The sequence below is a fragment of the Triticum urartu genome, chromosome 2A, assembly GCF_056163025.1.
Source record: "Triticum urartu cultivar PI428250 chromosome 2A, HENAU_Tu73, whole genome shotgun sequence".
In the NCBI taxonomy this organism is placed as follows: Eukaryota; Viridiplantae; Streptophyta; class Magnoliopsida; order Poales; family Poaceae; genus Triticum; species Triticum urartu.
The window spans coordinates 1,420,180-1,441,859 of NC_141874.1; the positions used below are offsets into that span (position 1 = coordinate 1,420,180).

At 48.8% G+C, this 21,680-nt stretch overlaps 1 protein-coding gene across 1 annotated transcript; it reads right to left on the minus strand.

Annotated features, from left to right (window-relative positions):
- Positions 1–18,623: 18,623 nt before the first annotated feature.
- LOC147982658 (uncharacterized) lies at positions 18,624–19,448 on the minus strand. The gene has a single exon (XM_087539617.1). It carries the CDS (start codon positions 19,446–19,448, stop codon positions 18,624–18,626), a length of 825 nt encoding a protein of 274 aa, XP_087395743.1.
- Positions 19,449–21,680: the final 2,232 nt, after the last annotated feature.

Sequence of the window (21,680 nt, forward strand, 5' to 3'; positions counted from 1 at the left end):
TGAAAGCTGCGGAGGTAGAAATCAAGAAGGAACATCAAGTGTTGATGGTTAACAAAACCACTAGTTTCAAGAAGAAGGGCAAAGGGAAGAAGAAGGGAAACTTCAAGAAGAACGGCAAGCAAGTTGCTGCTCAGGAGAAGAAACCCAAGTCTAGACCTAAGCCTGAAACTGAGTGCTTCTACTGCAAGCAGACTGGTCACTGGAAGCGGAACTGCCCCAAGTATTTGGCAGATAAGAAGGATGGCAAGGTGAACAAAGGTATATATGATATACATGTTATTGATGTGTACCTTACTAGAGCTCGCAGTAGCACCTGGGTATTTGATACTGGTTCTGTTGCTAATATTTGCAACTCGAAACAGGGACTACGGAATAAGCGGGCACTGGCAAAGGACGAGGTGACGATGCGCGTGGGAAACGGTTCCAAAGTTGATGTGATCGCGGTCGGCACGCTACGTCTACATCTACCTTCGGGATTAATATTAGACCTAAATAATTGTTATTTGGTGCCAGCGTTGAGCATGAACATTATATCTGGATCTTGTTTAATGCGAGACGGTTATTCATTTAAATCAGAGAATAATGGTTGTTCTATTTATATGAGTAATATCTTTTATGGTCATGCACCCTTGAAGAGTGGTCTATTCTTGTTGAATCTCGATAGTAGTAATACACATATTCATAATGTTGAAGCCAAAAGATGCAGAGTTGATAATGAAAGTGCAACTTATTTGTGGCACTATCGTTTAGGTCATATCGGTGTAAAGCGCATGAAGAAACTCCATACTGATGGACTTTTGGAACCACTTGATTATGAATCACTTGGTACTTGCGAACCGTGCCTCATGGGCAAGATGACTAAAACACCATTCTCCGGTACTATGGAGAGAGCAACAGATTTGTTGGAAATCATACATACCGAGGTATGTGGTCCGATGAATATTGAGGCTCGTGGCGGATATCGTTATTTTCTCACCTTCACAGATGATTTAAGCAGATATGGATATATCTACTTAATGAAACATAAGTCTGAAACATTTGAAAAGTTCAAAGAATTTCAGAGTGAAGTTGAAAATCATCGTAACAAGAAAATAAAGTTTCTACGATCTGATCGTGGAGGAGAATATTTGAGTTACGAGTTTGGTGTACATTTGAAAAACTGTGGAATAGTTTCGCAACTCACGCCACCCGGAACACCACAGCGTAATGGTGTGTCCGAACGTCGTAATCGTACTTTACTAGATATGGTGCGATCTATGATGTCTCTTACTGATTTACCGCTATCGTTTTGGGGTTATGCTCTAGAGACGGCTGATTCACGTTAAATAGGGCACCATCAAAATCCGTTGAGACGACGCCTTATGAACCGTGGTTTGGCAAGAAACCAAAGTTGTCGTTTCTTAAAGTTTGGGGCTGCGATGCTTATGTGAAAAAGCTTCAACCTGATAAGCTCGAACCCAAATCGGAGAAATGTGTCTTCATAGGATACCCAAAGGAAACTGTTGGGTACACCTTCTATCACAGATCCGAAGGCAAGACATTCGTTGCCAAGAATGGATCCTTTCTAGAGAAGGAGTTTCTTTCGAAAGAAGTGAGTGGGAGGAAAGTAGAACTTGATGAGGTAACTGTACCTGCTCCCTTACTGGAAAGTAGTACATCACAGAAAACTGTTTCAGTGACACCTACACCAGTTAGTGAGGAAGCCAATGATAATGATCATGAAACTTCAGATCAATATACTACTGAACCTCATAGATCAACCAGAGTAAGATCCGCACCAGAGTGGTACGGTAATCCTGTTCTGGAAGTCATGCTATTAGATCATGATGAACCTACGAACTATGAAGAAGCAATGGTGAGCCCAGATTCCGCAAAGTGGCTTGAAGCCATGAAATCTGAGATGGGATCCATGTATGAGAACAAAGTATGGACTTTGGTTGACTTGCCCGATGATCGGCAAGCAATTGAGAATAAATGGATCTTCAAGAAGAAGACTGACGCTGACGGTAATGTTACTGTCTACAAAGCTCGACTTGTCGCGAAAGGTTTTCGACAAGTTCAAGGGGTTGACTACGATGAGACTTTCTCACCCGTAGCGATGCTTAAGTCTGTCCGAATCATGTTAGCGATTGCCGCATTTTATGATTATGAAATTTGGCAGATGGATGTCAAAACTGCATTCCTGAATGGATTTCTGGAAGAAGAGTTGTATATGATGCAAGCGGAAGGTTTTGTCGATCCAAAGGGAGCTAACAAAGTGTGCAAGCTCCAGCAATCCATTTATGGACTGGTGCAAGCCTCTCGGAGTTGGAATAAACATTTTGATAGTGTGATCAAAGCATTTGGTTTTATACAGACTTTCGGAGAAGCCTGTATTTACAAGAAAGTGAGTGGGAGCTCTGTAGCATTTCTGATATTATATGTGGATGACATATTGCTGATTGGAAATGATATAGAATTTCTGGATAGCATAAAGGGATACTTGAATAAAAGTTTTTCAATGAAAGACCTCGGTGAAGCTGCTTACATATTAGGCATTAAGATCTATAGAGATAGATCAAGACGCTTAATTGGACTTTCACAAAGCACATACCTTGACAAAATTTTGAAAAAGTTCAAAATGGATCAAGCACAGAAAGGGTTCTTGCCTGTGTTACAAGGTGTGAAGTTGAGTAAGACTCAATGCCCGACCACTGCAGAAGGTAGAGAGAATATGAAAGATGTTCCCTATGCATCAGCCATAGGATCTATCATGTATGCAATGCTGTGTACCAGACCTGATGTGTGCCTTGCTATAAGTTTAGCAGGGAGGTACCAAAGTAATCCAGGAATGGATCACTGGACAGCGGTCAAGAACATCCTGAAATACCTGAAAAGGACTAAGGATATGTTTCTCGTATATGGAGGTGACAAAGAGCTCACCGTAAAAGGTTACGTTGATGCAAGCTTTGACACTGATCCGGACGATTCTAAATCGCAAACCGGATACGTGTTTACATTAAACGGTGGAGCTGTCAGTTGGTGCAGTTCTAAACAAAGCGTCGTAGCGGGATCTACATGTGAAGCGGAGTACATAGCTGCTTCGGAAGTAGCAAACGAAGGAGTCTGGATGAAGGAGTTCATAACCGATCTAGGTGTCATACCTAATGCATCGGGTCCAATGAAAATCTTTTGTGACAATACTGGTGCAATTGCCTTGGCAAAGGAATCCAGATTTCACAGAAGGACCAAACACATCAAGAGACGCTTCAATTCCATCCGGGATCTAGTCCAGGTGGGAGACATAGAGATTTGCAAGATACATACGGATCTGAATGTTGCAGACCCGTTGACTAAGCCTCTTCCACGAGCAAAACATGATCAGCACCAAGGCTCCATGGGTGTTAGAATCATTACAGTGTAATCTAGATTATTGACTCTAGTGCAAGTGGGAGACTGAAGGAAATATGCCCTAGAGGCAATAATAAAGTTATTATTTATTTCCTTATAATCATGATAAATGTTTATTATTCATGCTAGAATTGTATTAACCGGAAACATAATACATGTGTGAATACATAGACAAACAAAGTGTCACCAGTATGCCTCTAGTTGACTAGCTCATTAATCAAAGATGGTTATGTTTCCTGACCATGAACAAATGAGTTGTTATTTGATTAACGAGGTCACATCATTAGTTGAATGATCTGATTGACATGACCCATTCCATTAGCTTAGCACCCGATCGTTTAGTATGTTGCTATTGCTTTCTTCATGACTTATACATGTTCCTATGACTATGAGATTATGCAACTCCCATTTGCCGGAGGAACACTTTGGGTGCTACCAAACGTCACAACGTAACTGGGTGATTATAAAGGAGCATTACAGGTGTCTCCAAAGGTAGATGTTGGGTTGGCGTATTTCGAGATTAGGATTTGTCACTCCGATTGTCGGAGAGGTATCTCTGGGCCCTCTCGGTAATACACATCACATAAGCCTTGCAAGCATTACAACTAATATGTTAGTTGTGAGATGATGTATTACGGAACGAGTAAAGAGACTTGCCGGTAACGAGATTGAACTAGGTATTGGATACCGACGATCGAATCTCGGGCAAGTAACATACCGATGACAAAGGGAACAACGTATGTTGTTATGCGGTCTGACCGATAAAGATCTTCGTAGAATATGTAGGAGCCAATATGGGCATCCAGGTCCCGCTATTGGTTATTGACCGGAGACGTGTCTCGGTCATGTCTACATTGTTCTCGAACCCGTAGGGTCCGCACGCTTAAGGTTATGATGACAGTTACATTATGAGTTTATGCATTTTGATGTACCGAAGGTTGTTCGGAGTCCCGGATGTGATCACAGACATGACGAGGAGTCTCGAAATGGTCGAGACGTAAAGATTGATATATTGGAAGCCTATGTTTGGACATCGGAAGAGTTTCGGGTGAAATCGGGATTTTACCGGGTTACCGGGAGGTTACCGGAACCCCCCGGGAGCCATATGGGCCTTCATGGGCCTTAGTGGAATGGTGAAAGGGCTGCCCATACAACGGGTGTAATCCGATCGCTCATTGCTAGATGAACTCCTAGATGGATCTTGGTGAAACCGTAGGAAAAATTTTGTTTTCTGCAACATTCCCCAACAGTGGCATCATGAGCTAGGTCTATGCGTAGTTCTTCTTGCGCGAGTAGAACACAATTTGTTGTGGGCGTAGATGTTGTTAACTTTCTTGCCGCTACTAGTCTTATCTTGCTTCAACGGTATTGTGGGATGAAGCGGCCCGGACCAACCTTACACATACGCTTACGTGAGACCGGTTCCACCGACAAACATGCACAAGTTGCATAAGGTGGCTGGCGGGTGTCTGTCTCTCCCACTTTAGTTGGAGCGGATTCGATGAAAAGGGTCCTTATGAAGGGTAAATAGAAGTTGACAAATCACGTTGTGGCTTTCACATAGGTAAGAAAACGTCCTTGCTAGAACCCTACTTCAGCCACGTAAAACTTGCAACAACAATTAGAGGACGTCTAACTTGTTTTTACAGCAAGTGCTTTGTGATATGATATGGCCAAAGTTGTGATGAATGATGAATGATCTATATGTGATGTATGAGATGTTCATGCTATTGTAATAGGAATCACGACTTGCATGTCGATGAGTATGACAACCGGCAGGAGCCATAGGAGTTGTCTTTATTTTTTGTATGACCTGCGTGTCATTGAGAAACGCCATGTAAATTACTTTACTTTATTGCTAAACGCGTTATCCATAGTAGTAGAAGTAATAGTTGGCGAGCAACTTCATGGAGAGACAATGATGGAGATCATGATGATGGAGATCATGGTGTCATGCCGGTGACAAGATGATCATGGAGCCCCAAGATGGAGATCAAAGGAGCTGTGTGATATTGGCCATATCATGTCACTATTATTATTTGATTGCATATGATGTTTATCATGTTTTTCATCTTGTTTGCTTAGAACAACGGTAGTAAATAAGATGATCCCTCATAATAATTTCAAGAAAGTGTTCCCCCTAACTGTGCACCGTTGCGACAGTTCGTTGTTTCGAAGCACCACATGATGATCGGGTGTGATAGATTCTAACGTTCACATACAACGGGTGTAAGACAGATTTACACATGCAAAACACTTAGGTTGACTTGACGAGCCTAGCATGTACAGACATGGCCTCGGAACACAGAAGACCGAAAGGTCGAGCATGAGTCGTATAGAAGATACGATCAACATGAAGATGTTCACCGACGTTGACTAGTCCGTCTCACGTGATGATCGGACACGGCCTAGTTAACTCGGATCATGTTATACTTAGATGACTAGAAGAGGGATGTCTATCTAAGTGGGAGTTCATTGAATAATTTGATTACATGAACTTAATTTTCATGAACTTAGTCTAAAATCTTTACAATATGTCTTGTAGATCAAATGGCCAACGTAGTCCTCAACTTCAACGCGTTCCTAGAGAAAACCAAGCTGAAAGACGATGGTAGCAACTACACGGACTGGGTCCGGAACCTGAGGATCATCCTCATAGCTGCCAAGAAAGATTATGTCATACAAGCACCGCTAGGTGATCCACCCGTCCCACAGAACCAAGACGTTATGAACGCTTGGCAGACACGTGCTGATGACTACTCCCTCGTTCAGTGCGGCATGCTTTACAGCTTAGAGCCGGGGCTCCAAAAGCGTTTTGAGAGACATGGAGCATATGAGATGTTCGAAGAGCTGAAAATGGTTTTTCAAGCTCATGCCCGAATCGAGAGATATGAGGTCTCCGACAAGTTCTTCAGCTGTAAGATGGAGGAAAATAGTTCTGTCAGTGAGCACATACTCACTATGTCTGGTTTACATAACCGCTTGACTCAGCTGGGAGTTAATCTCCCGAATGACGCGGTCATTGACAGAATCCTCCAGTCGCTTCCACCAAGCTGCAAGAGCTTTGTGATGAACTTCAATATGCAGGGGATGGAAAAGACCATTCCTGAAGTATTTGCAATGCTGAAATCAGCAGAGGTAGAAGTCAAGAAAGAACATCAAGTGTTGATGGTAAATAAAACCACTAAGTTCAAGAAGGGCAAGGGTAAAAAGAACTCCAAGAAGGACGGCAAGGAAGTTGCCGCGCCTGGCAAGAAAGCTGCCGGGAAGAAGCCAAAGAATGGACCCAAGCCCGAGACTGAGTGCTTTTATTGCAAGGGAAGTGGTCACTGGAAGCGGAACTGCCCCAAATACTTAGCGGACAAGAAGGCCGGCAAAACAAAAGGTATATGTGATATACATGTAATTGATGTGTACCTTACCAGTACTCGTAGTAGCTCTTGGGTATTTGATACCGGTGCAGTTGCTCACATTTGTAACTCAAAGCAGGAGCTGCGGAATAAGCGGAGACTGGCGAAGGACGAGGTGACGATGCGCGTCGGGAATGGTTCCAAGGTCGATGTGATCGCCGTCGGCACGCTACCTCTACATTTACCTACGGGATTAGTTCTAAACCTCAATAATTGTTATTTAGTGCCAGCTTTGAGCATGAACATTGTATCAGGATCTCGTTTAATTCAAGATGGCTACTCATTTAAATCCGAGAATAATGGTTGTTCCATTTATATGAGTGATATGTTTCATGGTCATGCTCCTATGGTGAATGGTTTATTCTTAATGAATCTTGAGCGTAATGCTACACATATTCATAGCGTGAGTACCAAAAGATGTAAGGTTGATAATGATAGTCCCACATACTTGTGGCACTGCCGCCTTGGTCACATAGGTGTCAAACGCATGAAGAAGCTCCATGCAGATGGACTTTTAGAGTCTCTTGATTATGAATCATTTGACACGTGCGAACCATGCCTCATGGGTAAAATGACCAAGACTCCGTTCTCAGGAACAATGGAGCGAGCAACCAACTTATTGGAAATCATACATACTGATGTGTGCGGTCCAATGAGTGTTGAGGCTCGCGGTGGCTATCGTTATGTTCGCACCCTCACTGATGATTTGAGTAGATATGGGTATATCTACTTAATGAAACACAAGTCTGAAACCTCTGAAAAGTTCAAGGAATTTCAGAGTGAAGTTGAGAATCAACATGACAGGAAAATCAAGTTTCTACGATCAGATCGTGGAGGAGAATACTTGAGTCACGAATTTGGCACACACTTAAGAAAATGTGGAATAGTTTCACAACTCACGCCGCCTGGAACACCTTAGCGTAATGGTGTGTCCGAACGTCGTAATCGCACTCTATTAGATATGGTTCGATCTATGATGTCTCTTACCGATTTACCGCTATCTTTTTGGGGCTATGCTTTAGAGACTGCCGCATTCACTTTAAATAGGGCTCCGTCGAAATCCGTTGAGACGACACCGTATGAATTATGGTTTGGGAAGAAACCTAAGCTGTCGTTTCTAAAAGTTTGGGGATGCGATGCTTATGTCAAGAAACTTCAACCTGAAAAGCTCGAACCCAAGTCGGAAAAATGCGTCTTCATAGGATACCCTAAAGAAATTGTTGGGTATACCTTCTACCTCAGATCCGAAGGCAAGATCTTTGTTGCCAAGAATGGATTCTTTCTAGAGAAAGAGTTTCTCTCGAAAGAAGTAAGTGGGAGGAAAGTAGAACTTGATGAAGTGTTACCTCTTGAACCGGAAAATGGCACAACTCAAGAAAATGTTCCTGAAGTGCCTGCACCAACTAGAGAGGAAGTTATTGATGATGATCAAGATACTTCTGATCAAGCTCCTACTGAAATTCGAAGGTCCACAAGGACACGTTCTGCACCAGAGTGGTACGGCAACCCTGTCTTGGAAATCATGTTGTTAGAGAACGGTGAACCTTCGAACTATGAAGAAGCGATGGCGGGCCCGGATTCCGACAAATGGCTAGAAGCCATGAAATCCGAGATAGGATCCATGTATGAAAACGAAGTATGGACTTTGACTGACTTGCCCGTTGAACGGCGAGCCATAGAAAATAAATGGATCTTTAAGAAGAAGACAGACGCGGATGGTAATGTGACCATCTATAAAGCTAGGCTTGTCGCTAAGGGTTATCGACAAGTTCAAGGGGTTGACTACGATGAGACTTTCTCATCGGTGGCGAAGCTGAAGTCCGTCCGAATCATGTTAGCAATTGCCGCATTCTACGATTATGAAATATGGCAAATGGACGTCAAAACGGCATTCCTTAATGGTTTCCTTAAGGAAGAATTGTATATGATGCAGCCGGAAGGTTTTGTCGATCCTAAGAATGCTAACAAGGTGTGCAAGCTCCAATGCTCGATTTATGGGCTGGTACAAGCATCTCGGAGTTGGAACATTCGCTTTGTTTAGATGATCAAAGTGTTTGGGTTTACGCAGACTTATGGAGAAGCCTGCGTTTACAAGAAAGTGAGTGGGAGCTCTGTAGCATTTCTCATACTATATGTAGATGACATACTTTTGATGGGAAATGATATAGAACTCTTGGACAGCATCAAGGCCTACTTGAATAAGAGTTTTTCAATGAAGGACCTTGGTGAAGCTGCTTATATATTAGGCATCAAGATCTATAGAGATAGATCAAGATGCCTCATAGGTCTTTCACAAAGCACATACCTTGATAAGATGTTGAAGAAGTTCAATATGGATCAATCTAAGAAGGGGTTCTTGCCTGTGTTACAAGGTATGAAATTGAGCTCAGCTCAATGTTTGACCACGGCAGAAGATATAGAAGAGATGAGTGTCATCCCCTATGCCTCAGCCATAGGTTCTATTATGTATGCCATGCTGTGTACCAGACCTGATGTAAACCTTGCCGTAAGTTTGGTAGGAAGGTACCAAAGTAATCCCGGCAAGGAACACTGGACAGCTGTCAAGAATATCCTGAAGTACCTGAAAAGGACTAAGGAAATGTTTCTCGTTTATGGAGGTGACGAAGAGCTCGTCGTAAAGGGTTACGTCGACGCTAGCTTCGACATAGATCCGGATGACTCTAAGTCACAAACCAGATACGTGTATATTTTGAATGGTGGGGAAGTAAGCTGGTGCAGTTGCAAGCAGAGCGTCGTGGCGGGATCTACATGTGAAGCGGAGTACATGGCAGCCTCGGAGGCAGCACATGAAGCAATATGGGTGAAGGAGTTCATCACCGACCTAGGAGTCATACTCAATGCGTCGGGGCCAATCAAACTCTTCTGTGACAACACTGGAGCCATTGCACTTGCCAAGGAGCCCAGGTTTCACAAGAAGACAAGGCACATCAAGCGTCGCTTCAACTCCATTCGTGAAAATGTTCAAGATGGAGACATAGAGATTTGTAAAGTGCATACGGACCTGAATATAGCAGATCCGTTGACTAAACCTCTCCCTAGGGAAAAACATGATCAACACCAGAATTCCATGGGTGTTCGATTCATCACAATGTAACTAGATTATTGACTCTAGTGCAAGTGGGAGACTGTTGGAAATATGCCCTAGAGGCAATAATAAAAGCATTATTATTATATTTCCTTGTTCATGATAATTGTCTTTATTCATGCTATAATTGTATTATCCGGAAATCGTAATACATGTGTGAATAATAGACACCAACATGTCCCTAGTAAGCCTCTAGTTGACTAGCTCGTTGATCAACAGATAGTCATGGTTTCCTGACTATGGGCATTGGATGTCATTGATAATGAGATCACATCATTAGGAGAATGATGTGATGGACAAGACCCAATCCTAAACATAGCATAAAGATCGTGTAGTTCGTTTGCTAGAGTTTTTCCAATGTCAAGTATCCTTTCCTTAGACCATGAGATCGTGTAACTCCCGGATACCGTAGGAGTGCTTTGGGTGTACCAAACGTCACAACGTAACTGGGTGACTATAAAGGTATACTACGGGTATCTCCAAAAGTGTCTGTTGGGTTGACAAGGATCAAGACTGGGATTTGTCACTCCGTATGACGGAGAGGTATCACTGGGCCCACTCGGTAATGCATCATCATAATGAGCTCAAAGTGACCAAGTGTCTGGTCACGGGATCATGCATTACGGTACGAGTAAAGTGACTTGCCGGTAACGAGATTGAACGAGGTATTGGGATACCGACGATCAAATCTCGGGCAAGTAACATACCGATTGACAAAGGGAATTGCATACGGGGTTGATTGAATCCTCGACATCGTGGTTCATCCGATGAGATCATCGTGGAGCATGTGGGAGCCAACATGGGTATCCAGATCCCGCTGTTGGTTATTGACCGGAGAGTCGTCTCGGTCATGTCTACATGTCTCCCAAACCCGTAGGGTCTACACACTTAAGGTTCGGTGACGCTAGGGTTGTAGGGATATGTATATGCAGTAACCCGAATGTTGTTCGGAGTCCTGGATGAGATCCCGGACGTCACGAGGAGTTCCGGAATGGTCCGGAGGTAAAGATTTATATATGGGAAGTCCTGTTTCGGCCATCGGGACAAGTTTCGGGGTCATCGGTATTGTACCGGGACCACCGGAAGGGTCCCGGGGGTCCACCGGGTGGGGCCACCTGTCCTGGGGGGGCCACATGGGCTGTAGGGGGTGCGCCTTGGCCTACATGGGCCAAGGGAACCAGCCCCAAGAGGCCCATGCGCCTAGGGTTTCAAGGGGGAAGAGTCCTAGGAGGGGAAGGCACCTCCTAGGTGCCTTGGGGGGGAGGGAAACCTCCCTTGGCCGCCGCCCCCCTAGGAGATTGGATCTCCTAGGGCCGGCGCCCCCCCTTGGCCCTCCTATATATAGTGGGGAAGGAGGGCTTTTCATCCACGACTTTGGTTGCCTCCTTCTCCCTCTCCAACACCTCCTCCTCCTCCATAGCGCTTGGCGAAGCCTTGACGGAGTACTGCAGCTCCATCACCACCACGCCGTCGTGCTGCTGCTGGAGCCATCTTCCTCAACCTCTCCTTCCCTCTTGCTGGATCAAGAAGAAGGAGACGTCACGCTGACCGTACGTGTGTTGAACACGGAGGTGCCGTCCGTTCGGCGCTAGGATCTCCGGTGATTTGGATCACGTCGAGTACGCCTTCCTCATCCCCGTTCTTTGAACGCTTCCGCACGTGATCTACAAAGGTATGTAGATGCAATCCAATCGCTCGTTGCTAGATGAACTCCTAGATGGATCTTGGTGAAACCGTAGGAAATTTTTTGTTTTCTGCAACGTTCCCCAACAATCACCTGCAGCACCTGTGACATCAAGGGTATGAGCATCACTCCCAGCTGCTATAGCTGCAGGTATTTGTGTACTGCCCGGAGCACGGCCCCCATGACTTGACTGCCCATCTGTCTCCATTGCTTCTGTAGCAGCACCATCGACTCTTTGGATGATAGGGGGATTAGGTGATTCCGCCACAAATTCTGCATTTCCAGTAGCATGTTATGTACAGTACAATGGATCATCATTATTTTCAGCTGGTTCTTCATTCAGGTCAATCATTGTCAACCTGTTTTATTTATTGAGAATATGGGAAAAAGTGAAGCAAGTCAACAGAGGGATGGAAGCAAGTAGCACAGTAAATACAGGCAAGCCAATAGCTCACCCACCCACCAAAGCAATTTTTACGTTGTTGAGGCAAGCTAGTACCACACTAAACTCAGGCAAGGAAACAACACAGCAATGCAAGCACACCAGATTCACAAGATAGAAGTTGAACATAACCAGGCAATTCAAAGTGCACTATTAGGCAACCCAAACCATATAATCAGGCAAGTCAAACTATATATGTCAGGCAATATATTATTTTCAGGATATGCATGGAGCTTGCCTGAATGAACCATGTTTGTACATATAAACATAACATAGGCTTTTTGTTTTTTGTGTTTCATAATATATTTTCTTATTTTGTTTTTCTTTAAACGCAGGCAACATTTGATTTTGGGGAAGCAAGCATACTGCCATAGAAGTGCTACTTTGAAGTGTCTTCAGAATGGAATTCACTCCCAATTCAGAGAGATTAGAGCATGTTTAGTGTTAGGAAAAACTTAAGTTAGAATTATGGGCATGATTGCTCTTTTATATTCAGACTATTTCTGCTTTCAGTACTTATGTTTGTGTGTTAGAAAGAACTTAAGTTGACATTTTTAGGTTTCATCTTTTACAGCAGCAAGTTTGTGTGTTTTTGGATATGCTCAGTATGTTTTGAAGTAATGTTTCGCAGTTGAGATAGTTGTTGGTATATGGATTTTGTTGTTGGCTTTTTCCTTCTTTTGCAGGATGAAATACTAATAATTTTGCCACTGTATCCTGGCAACTTTCCAACTTTTCTTGGATCATGGTGAATAATATGATACAACAAAGGTAAATTGTACTAGGCAACTGTCTCTTGTTTTTTAGTTGCAATTTCAGTTACATTTATTTCTTCTAGTGTGTTTTCACTATCGTAACCAAGGAATAATGGAAACAAATGTCCAAGAGGAATCTTTTTCTAGTTTCTTCAAGAGTTGCCTTGACATCATTATGCTTTTTTGCTTAATCCTATAATGTAAGTTGCTCCAATAAGCCATAGTGATGTCAGTATTCATTGTCTTATAAGTTTCAAAAGTGTTCATGTTTTGCCATGGCATAAGTTTTCAAAGTTTTGTGCAGACATATACTTAGTTGCCTCATTATAGCACTGTTTTTGCTCAAACAGAATGTTTATTTTTGCACTGTTTTAACCAATTAATAGAACCGGAACACGTCAGAAAGATCATGATCTGTTTGTTTCTCATCCTCTTATAAGTACTGTTTTTTGCTCAGTTGTTTTTCTTGCTTAAGGCATTATATTTTCCTAATATTTTTGTCAGCATTTACTATCAGCACTTGCCTACAGATTTATAAATGTGTTCATATGCAACAGATTTGCAAATAGATTTTGAAAACTGGGAAGAAATATGATGCTTAACATCAGACTAAATTTGCCCAAATCAGGGGGCTGAAACTTGCCCAAACAGCAGACTAAACATGCTTAACATCACATCTTTTTTACACAATATTTTGCACATCTGAAGCCTTGTACAAATCGTGGGGAAAGAGGAGGGGGCTCTGGAAGATGAGCTAATCTGACCTTTTTGCCTTGTTTTTTTTGCCTTTTTGCAAGGCAATCAGGAACCAGGCGCCTAGAGAAGAAACATCAATGGAGCCGCCATTGGAGGGCTATGAAGGTTTTCTTGGATCTGGAAGTGGTGAGGGGAAGGGGCGTGCTGTCCTTCTTTGCTTGGGAGAGAAGAAGATGGGGCTAGGGGTTAGGTGAGGAGAAAGGAGAAAAGAAGATGCGCAGGGGTGGGGGAGGGATCGGGCAAAGGGGAGGACCAGGTGATTTGTCCGCTCGATGGGTGGCTGCGGGAATCGGGAGCGGGGGCCAGGTACTTTCCTATCCTGGACAGGGGGGGGCAGAAAATTACCTTTTATGGGTGGCTGCCAGGAAACGCTAGGGAGCACCCGGCTGCTCCCTAGACGCGTCCCAAAAACTAAAGCAATGCTTAGCTAAACTCCTCCAGTTGTGCTCCCCGCAAAAAAAAACTCCTCCAATTGCGCCCTCGGGAACGGGCCCTTGCATGCAACGTTGGTTTTCTTGGGCTTTTCTTAGTCTCTTAGAAGACGTATGTGGGCTCTCTGGAATAACCACCCTACGCAGCAGCGATCGATCAACTCCATGCCTTCGGCTGCAGCGTCGTTGTCGTCGTCTGCTGTCCCTCGAGCTTCGATCGTCGCCGCGAATATCTCACTCCCCTCGCCGACACTGCATACGTCTCCAGCACCACCTCCCGGCGCCGGGGTTGCCCGTTCCTACGTGGCAGCGCATCAGCGCCCCATGGCGGGCGTGCCTCCTTCGGTGCGGGGTGCCGCCAGGACAAACCCTCAGCCCCCTCCGGTCGTGGGGGTGACCTCCACTCCCTCGCGCCCTCCGGCTCAGGCGTCGGGCTTCTCCGGTCCACCTCTTCATCAAGGAGGACCGGCGCCGGTCTACAATTGCGGTGGGAACCAGCCCCTGGCTATGGCCAGGCCGGGCACTACGCCTCGCCGTACTGTCCGGCCGCCGCCGGTGGGCCAGCCACTATGTATGGGACTTCGCTGGCCGGGGTGTCCGTCCCTCTACAGTTCCATCCGGGTGGTATTGTGGCACAACCGGTCCAGAAACACAAAGAGAAGAAGAAGAAGAAGAAGAAGCCGCAACGACAGCAGTTTGCCGAGGGAGCTTTGCAACATGGTTTTCACCCAACCCCTCAGCACATGCAGGTTCAGCAACATGTACCGCATCAACCAATACACTAGCAGTATGTGCAGTCATATCAGCAGGTTGTGCAGCCGCAGAACACTCAGGTGCCACAGGGGCCTACTACTGTCGATGTCCCTACTCTGGGGGCTCGCGTTTCCGATGTGAGGGGGATCCTACAGTGCCAAAGAGCAATGCTAAGAAAGGGGTCCGGTACTGGAAGTGTGCGGTGGATATGCATGTCGCGAAGGATTGCACAGTGCAGCATTACTATTATATTTGTGACAAAATCGCTCATGCAACGTTGCGGTGCCCTGTTCTGAAACAACCCAAGCCCAATGCTTTTGTCTCAGGAGTTGGTGCTGAGGAGACTTACTTTGCCCAGTTGCTAGATAGTGTGGCGAAGGATCATTTGGCGCCGACACAGACACCGATCGCCCGTGTTCAGGTGAGTGGGTTGATGGTAACGGCTAGCATCGTCGAGAGTCAGATTGCCAGGAGATGCCCAGTACATGATCAGTGGAAGTGGGAGGCTATTCAACACGGGTCCGATGCTTACCTTGTTAGCTTTTCGTCTTTCGAGCATTTGGATAGGGTTGATGGAATTCAGATGAACGTCCCATCGATTATTGCCCAGATGACTGTCACCCCATGGAGGTCGTAGGAGGTCCCACATAAGCTCGAGCTTCAGCAGATTTGGCTACATGTCGAGGGCGTTCCTCATACAGTGCTCATTTTTGGGGTCTATGGGCCGTTGGTACTTTGATGGGCAAGACCTTTTTAGAACGGAGACGCTACAAGCGTCCGGCTTTAACTTAATAAAGCCCACAAACTTAGGCAGCGTTTACAGACGAGGACTAGGACAAACGTCACGAGCGCGGAGGCTCAGGTTTCGCTGGCACGAAGCACAGCAAGGTCACGAGCGCGGAGGCTCAGGTTACGCTGGCACGAAAGCACAGCAAGGTCGCAGACAGGCCAGAGGCCAGAAGTAATCAAAGCGAGTCTATTACAGGCCAAAGACCAAAGAGCATAGAGCACGCAGGCTCGCTCGCAAGACAAAAGAAACCACTTCACGTCGTAGAAGCGGCGGGCGGCTCCCTAGCCAAAACGTAGACTTGGCGAAGACGATCTTGAGCTTGCTTCATCTTCTCAGCATCCTTGTGCTTCGCCAACGGACTCCACTGCTGCATAAGAATGTTGCATTTGTAAAGAATATTAGCAGGGTGTGATGGGAAGATTCCCTCGATGGCAATTTTGTTCCTTGTAAGCCACATTGCCCAGGCTAGGGCACCGAGGCAACTCCAAAGGACGCGTTTACTGCCACCCGTCGTCGACGCAACTATGGCCGCTAGGTTAGCGGCCGATCGCGGGTCCCAATTGGTGTTGGTGGCAGCTCGGACTGCGCTCCAGGCAAAGCGCGCAAGGGGGCAGCGGAAGAACACATAGTTCGCATCTTCCATGGTATTACAAATGGCACATAATCCGGATGACGGGCCGTTGCGCTTTGCAACATTGGCCGATGTGGGGAGTCTATTGCGGAAAAGTTGCCAGAAGAACACCTTGACTTTAAGCGGAATACGGGCGTTCCACAAACCGGTCGGCATTGGGAATGCCGGTCCCTGAGCTTGGCATAGCCTGCGGTAGAGGGATTTGACCGTGAACTTTCCGGACGTGGTGAGAGCCCAAGTGACCGTGTCCGCGGAAGTGGACAGCGTCGCCGATTGAGTCAGGCCCAGCAGCTCCTCAAAGCGTGCTTGTTCAAGGCCCGTTAGCTCTCGACGAAAGTGGATCGCGGGTGGGTTCGAGGCTAGGGCCGTCGCTACCGTCATCTCCGGGTTGACCGCTAGGACATACAAGTCCTAAAATTGGGCCCAAAGGGGCTGCGCTCCCAGCCATAGGTCAAGCCAGAAGCGGGCCGAGCGCCCGTCCCCTACGACGAACTTGGCGCCAAGGGCGAAGGCCGGGCGCACCGCTTGGAGGTCATTCCAGAAAGGAGAGCCCCGCGTACTGCCTTCGAAAAAGTTCCCATTGGGGAAATATTTATTGCGCAGCATGTCCACCCACAGACCGGTCGCCCCCTGCGACAGCTTCCAGATCCATTTGCACATGAGTGCAATGTTGAGGATCCGTGTGTTTGTGATCCCTAGCCCCCCTAGGTCCTTGGGTCTGCACACCGCGTCCCATCTGACCATATGGTACTTGCGTTTGGGTCCCGCACCTTCCCAAAAGAAACAGGACCTTGGAGTGTCCATCTTGGCGTGCACCCCTTCGGCCAAGAGGAACAGCCCCATTGCGAACTGCGGCAGCGAGGACAGGCTCGCGTTTGTGAGCACTAGCCGGGCTGCAGAAGAGAGGAACTTCCCCCTCCACGGACAGACCCGCCCACCCACCTTGGTCCAGAGTGGCGCCCAGCCATCTATCGAGATGCGTTTGGCATCCAACGGGAGCCCAAGGTAAGTAAAAGGGAGTTTGCCGAGTTTGCAATTGAGCTGGTCCGCGATGCGCCTACTGTCGGACAGCTCGAGTCCCATGGGCATCACTTCGCATTTGTGGAAGTTGATCTTGAGCCCCGACATAAGTTCAAAGCTAATCAACAGGGCTTTGATCGTGGCCACGCTGTGCAGGTCCGGTTGGAACAGCAGGAGCGTGTCGTCAGCGTATTGCAGGTGCGATATCCCCCCTGGGATGAGGTGCCCCAACACCCCTTTGATGTGGCCTGCTTCCGTTGCTTTCCGAAGCAAGGTCGCAAGTGCATCTGCCACGAAGTTGAACAAGAGCGGTGATATGGGATCACCCTGGCGAAGGCCGCGCTTGTTCCGGAAGAAGTGCCCTACCTCTCCGTTCACCGAGACCGCAGTTTGGCCACCCGAGACCAACTGCATGATTCTGTGCACCCACACCGGCGAGAAGCCTCGGCTCAATAGGATTTGTCTGAGGAAATCCCAGTTGACGCGGTCGTAAGCTTTTTCGAAGTCTAATTTAAGTAAAATCGCCGGTTCGCGCGTGCGCCTAAGTTCGTGGAGGGTCTCTTGCAACGCTAATGGTCCCTCCAAAATGTTCCTACCGCGGATAAAGGCAGATTGGGAACGGCTGATTGTGCGGTGTGCGATCGGAGTAAGCCGCGTGGCACAACCCTTGGCACATATTTTGAAAGGCACATTAATGAGCGCTATTGGTCTGTACTGGCGGATATTATCCGCACCCGGTACTTTCGGAATTAGGGAGAGCACTCCGAAGTTTAACCTAGCAATGTCCACAAAACCGCGCATGAAGCCATTGCAAAACGCGAAGATGGGTTCGCGCAACAGTGGCCAAAAGTGTTTAAACATCGCCACCGGCCACCCATCAGGCCCCGGTGCCGTGTCAGTTTTCATGCTTTGGAGAGCATCGTCAATCTCCTTGGGGAGAAACGCGAGCCCCAGCTCTTCGTTCTTCGACTCCAAGACCTTTTGAGCTGGCAGCCAGGCGTTCTCGCTCAGCCTGGCGCGCTGAGGCTCGTCGGTCCCCATCAGGCTTATGTAAAAGTCGTAGATGTGTTTGCTAATCGCTGGTTGCTGGAGAAGGAGCCCCTGCTCTGTCTGCAGCCTCAGGATTAGGCATTTCCTGCAACGTCCATTCGCGTACGCGTGGAAGTAGCCAGTGTTCGCATCTCCCTTGAGCGTCCACTTAAGTCCTCCTCGGCGCCTCCAGTATTCCTCCTCGGATCGGAGCAACTCCTCGACTTGCCCTTCCAAGGCGTATCGATGCGCCCATTCTTGCTCCGAGAATGGACGCGAGTCTGCTTGAGTGTCGAGGATTGCGATCTCATCGAGAAGTCTCGTCCTCAAAACTTTCTCGTCTCGTCCCTGATTCGCGCCCCATCCCTTGAGGCTTGCACGCAAGCGTCCCCCCACCGCTGTCCAAAACTCCATAGGGCCGCGCTGCTAGCCCGTGGCTTGAACACTTCTCAACCATCTTTCCCGAAAGATGTTGTCGAAATCAGGGGCCTCGAACCACGTTGTTTCGAAGAAGAAACGCGGGCTGCGACGTACCTTATCTTCCCCTGAAGATAAGATGAGTGGAACATGGTCCGAGCCGATCCTTGTTTCAGCAAGGAGCGAGCATAATGGGAACACCACTTCCCATTCCGGAGACATGAAGGCGCGATCCAAGACGGATCTCACCGGGGCTAGTTGTTTGTTGGTCCAAGTGTATCTTGCCCCCGTCCTTGCCACTTCCCTAAGTGACATTGACGCAATTGCGTTGTTGAACATGGTCACCCTTGACCAGTTGATGTTGTCATTGTTTTTGTCCGCGCTCGATCGGATGAGGTTAAAATCTGCACCCACTAGGAGCGGGACCTGGGATGCGGCGACTGCCAGCACCTTGGCTTCGAGTTCTCCCAGAAACTCTGCCGAACGTGAGTGATCTGCTGGTCCATAGACTTGCAGGATCACGAGCTCGCGTAGCGAAGCTCTCACGCGAATATTGGCTGCAATGAAGAAGGTGCCTACCTCCCAGGACAGCACCTCATATATGGCACTGCAAAAGCCAAGCAGCATGCCACCCGAATGCCCATTAGCCGGGCTATGTTGCCAAATGGAACGCTCCAAAGGGTCTATGGCTACGAGGTCTTGGTGACGAAAATCAGTTTTAATGGTTTCCTGGAGCCCTACTATATCTATCCCTTCTTTCCTGATGTAGTCGCGGAGTTGGGTGCGCCGCCCCGAGTGGCCGAAGCCACGGATGTTCCAAATGAGCATCCGCATCTAGATGACGCGGTTTCGCAGGCGGACCCCCCTAGAGGTGATCGCCTTGGCCACGCGCCTCGCCTTGCCGCAGCGAGGCGAGGGAGGAGCAGCAAACCCTGTTGCTGTCTCCCCTTCGGGCCGGAGACTTAGCGACGTCGAGGGATCCTCCTCGACAGCCATACGCTCCGCGTGTTGAGCAGCCGCCGCTGCGAGTGCCGCCTGAGCTAGTTCCTTAGCGCGCACCAGCGAGATTAGCTCGCTAACCCCGCCCTCCCCGATTGGTTCAACTCCACTCTCCACCAACACCTCGCCTAGGTGCTCGTCCGAGAAAGAATCCAAAATCGAGAAGCGGGGCAATGGATTACCTGAGGTTTCCAGATTCTTCTGTGCTTGGAGGAGTTGGGCGCGTTGGAGCGAAGGCATGTTTCCTTTAGCGCCCTTAGCCCACGCGCTGACCCGCACATGAGCCACCTGCCCGTCCACGACGGTCTTGGAACGCTTGGCCTTCGGGACAGGCACCGTCTTGTCCGCCTCTAGCGCGATCGGAGCGGAGGTGGGCACAGCCAGCGCCATCACCGCCTGCCGGGGGGTCACCGGCGCGCCCAGGAGCTCCGCCACACGAACGGCCTCCGCGCTAACCTTGCGCACGGCCACCTTCTTGAGCTGCTTCACCGCCCCGAGCTTGTTGGAGCTGCGCCCCCCTTGGGATGGAGAGCGTGAGGCAAGCGGCTGCGACTCCATGGACACCGCAATAGGAGTGCGCGCCTCCCCTAGCGGTTCCTCCATCTGGCCCGCACCAGGCTCCGCCACCGCCCGCACCGGGGGGGACGTGACTGAGCCCAGGTTGGAGCCATACTGGTTGGGGATGGGGAGATCCAGCTCCATGGACCCCCCTGTCAGCGGCGGCTCCATCGGAGGCATCGGTGCCCTGTTTGTCGCCCCGCCCTTGTCAGAGATGCCCAGCTTCTCCCAAGCCGTCGTATCGATGGAATCATCCTCCATGCTTGCATCCGCCTCCTTGTTGCCGCCCAGATTGCCGTCGGGCCCCTCCACACCCCTGTCTTGGTCAGTTGGAGAAGGCGGGTGTGGAGAAGGCAGGGCAGGTGCCGTGAGTTGCTCTGGGGGAAGTTCGGGCTCGATGGTGATGTTGAAGCCCTCGCCATTGAACCAGATCTGGACCAGACCGCGCAGCTTGCGGGGGGTGTGGCATGCGAAACGTATACGGACTGGCCCCCGACGAGTGAGGGACTCCTCATCCACCTGCAGGGGACGGCCAAGCATGGCGGTGGCCGCCATGAGCAGGTCAGAGCGCCGGTGCTTGGGAGGGATTCCTCCCAACTTGACCCACACCTCTGGCATCGCCATTCCCTTGGGGGCGTCGAGGACCGCGTCGCGGATGTCCACCATGAGGTTGTTGAGGGAGAGGAACAGCTTGCCGCTCCTGGTAGCCATCCGGAGCATCACCGGATCAGGGAAGACCACTGAGAACGCCCCTCCCTCCATTGCGGAGATCTGCCAGTCCCATTCGCCCTCGAAGAGGTGTGGCAGCTCCACTTGTAGAATCTCTTGGGTGAGCGCGCCGGAAGGCATGGAGAGCACAGCCGCGTTGGCCCCCAGCTGGATCTGCGGCTCCTCCCGCGAAACATCCGGGTACTGGAGGCAGAAGAAGCCCTCGCCGAAGATGGCGTGTCCCATGGTTTGGAGGAGCAGAGGCTTGCCCCGGGTCGGGCACTGCGCAGACGTGTGCCCCTCCTTGGTGCACACCACGCACAGAGGCTTGAAGGTGCAGAAGTTCTGAAAATGGCCCGTGCGCCCGCATCGGAAGCATACAGGTCCGTCGGCCTCCTCGATCGGGATTGGCTCCGCCTCCGTGCCCTTGGATGAGCCCGGCACCTCAGCTCTGGGCGGGAGGGGAAGCTTGGAGGCCGCCGCCCCCGCAGGCTTGGATTTCTTCTTCGCGTGGGAGTCGCCGCCCCGGTCGCCGCCCGGCGCTGGTTGCATCCCCTTGCGCTTGAGCTCGAGGCCGCGCTGCTTGTGCTCCGCCTTCTTCTTTTTCTTCCTTTCCTGTTCCTTGAGCCACCATGCAGGCGGTGGTCCCCAACCCCCCTCGTCGTCGGCGCGACCACGGTTGCGGTCCCACGGCTGCTCCATGGGAGGCTTTTCCCCCCGACGATCTTGCTTGGAGCCCATCGCCACTACTTCAGCAAAGGTGCGCCGCAGTGGGGAGGGGAGTGGAGTGGGTGAGAGGAA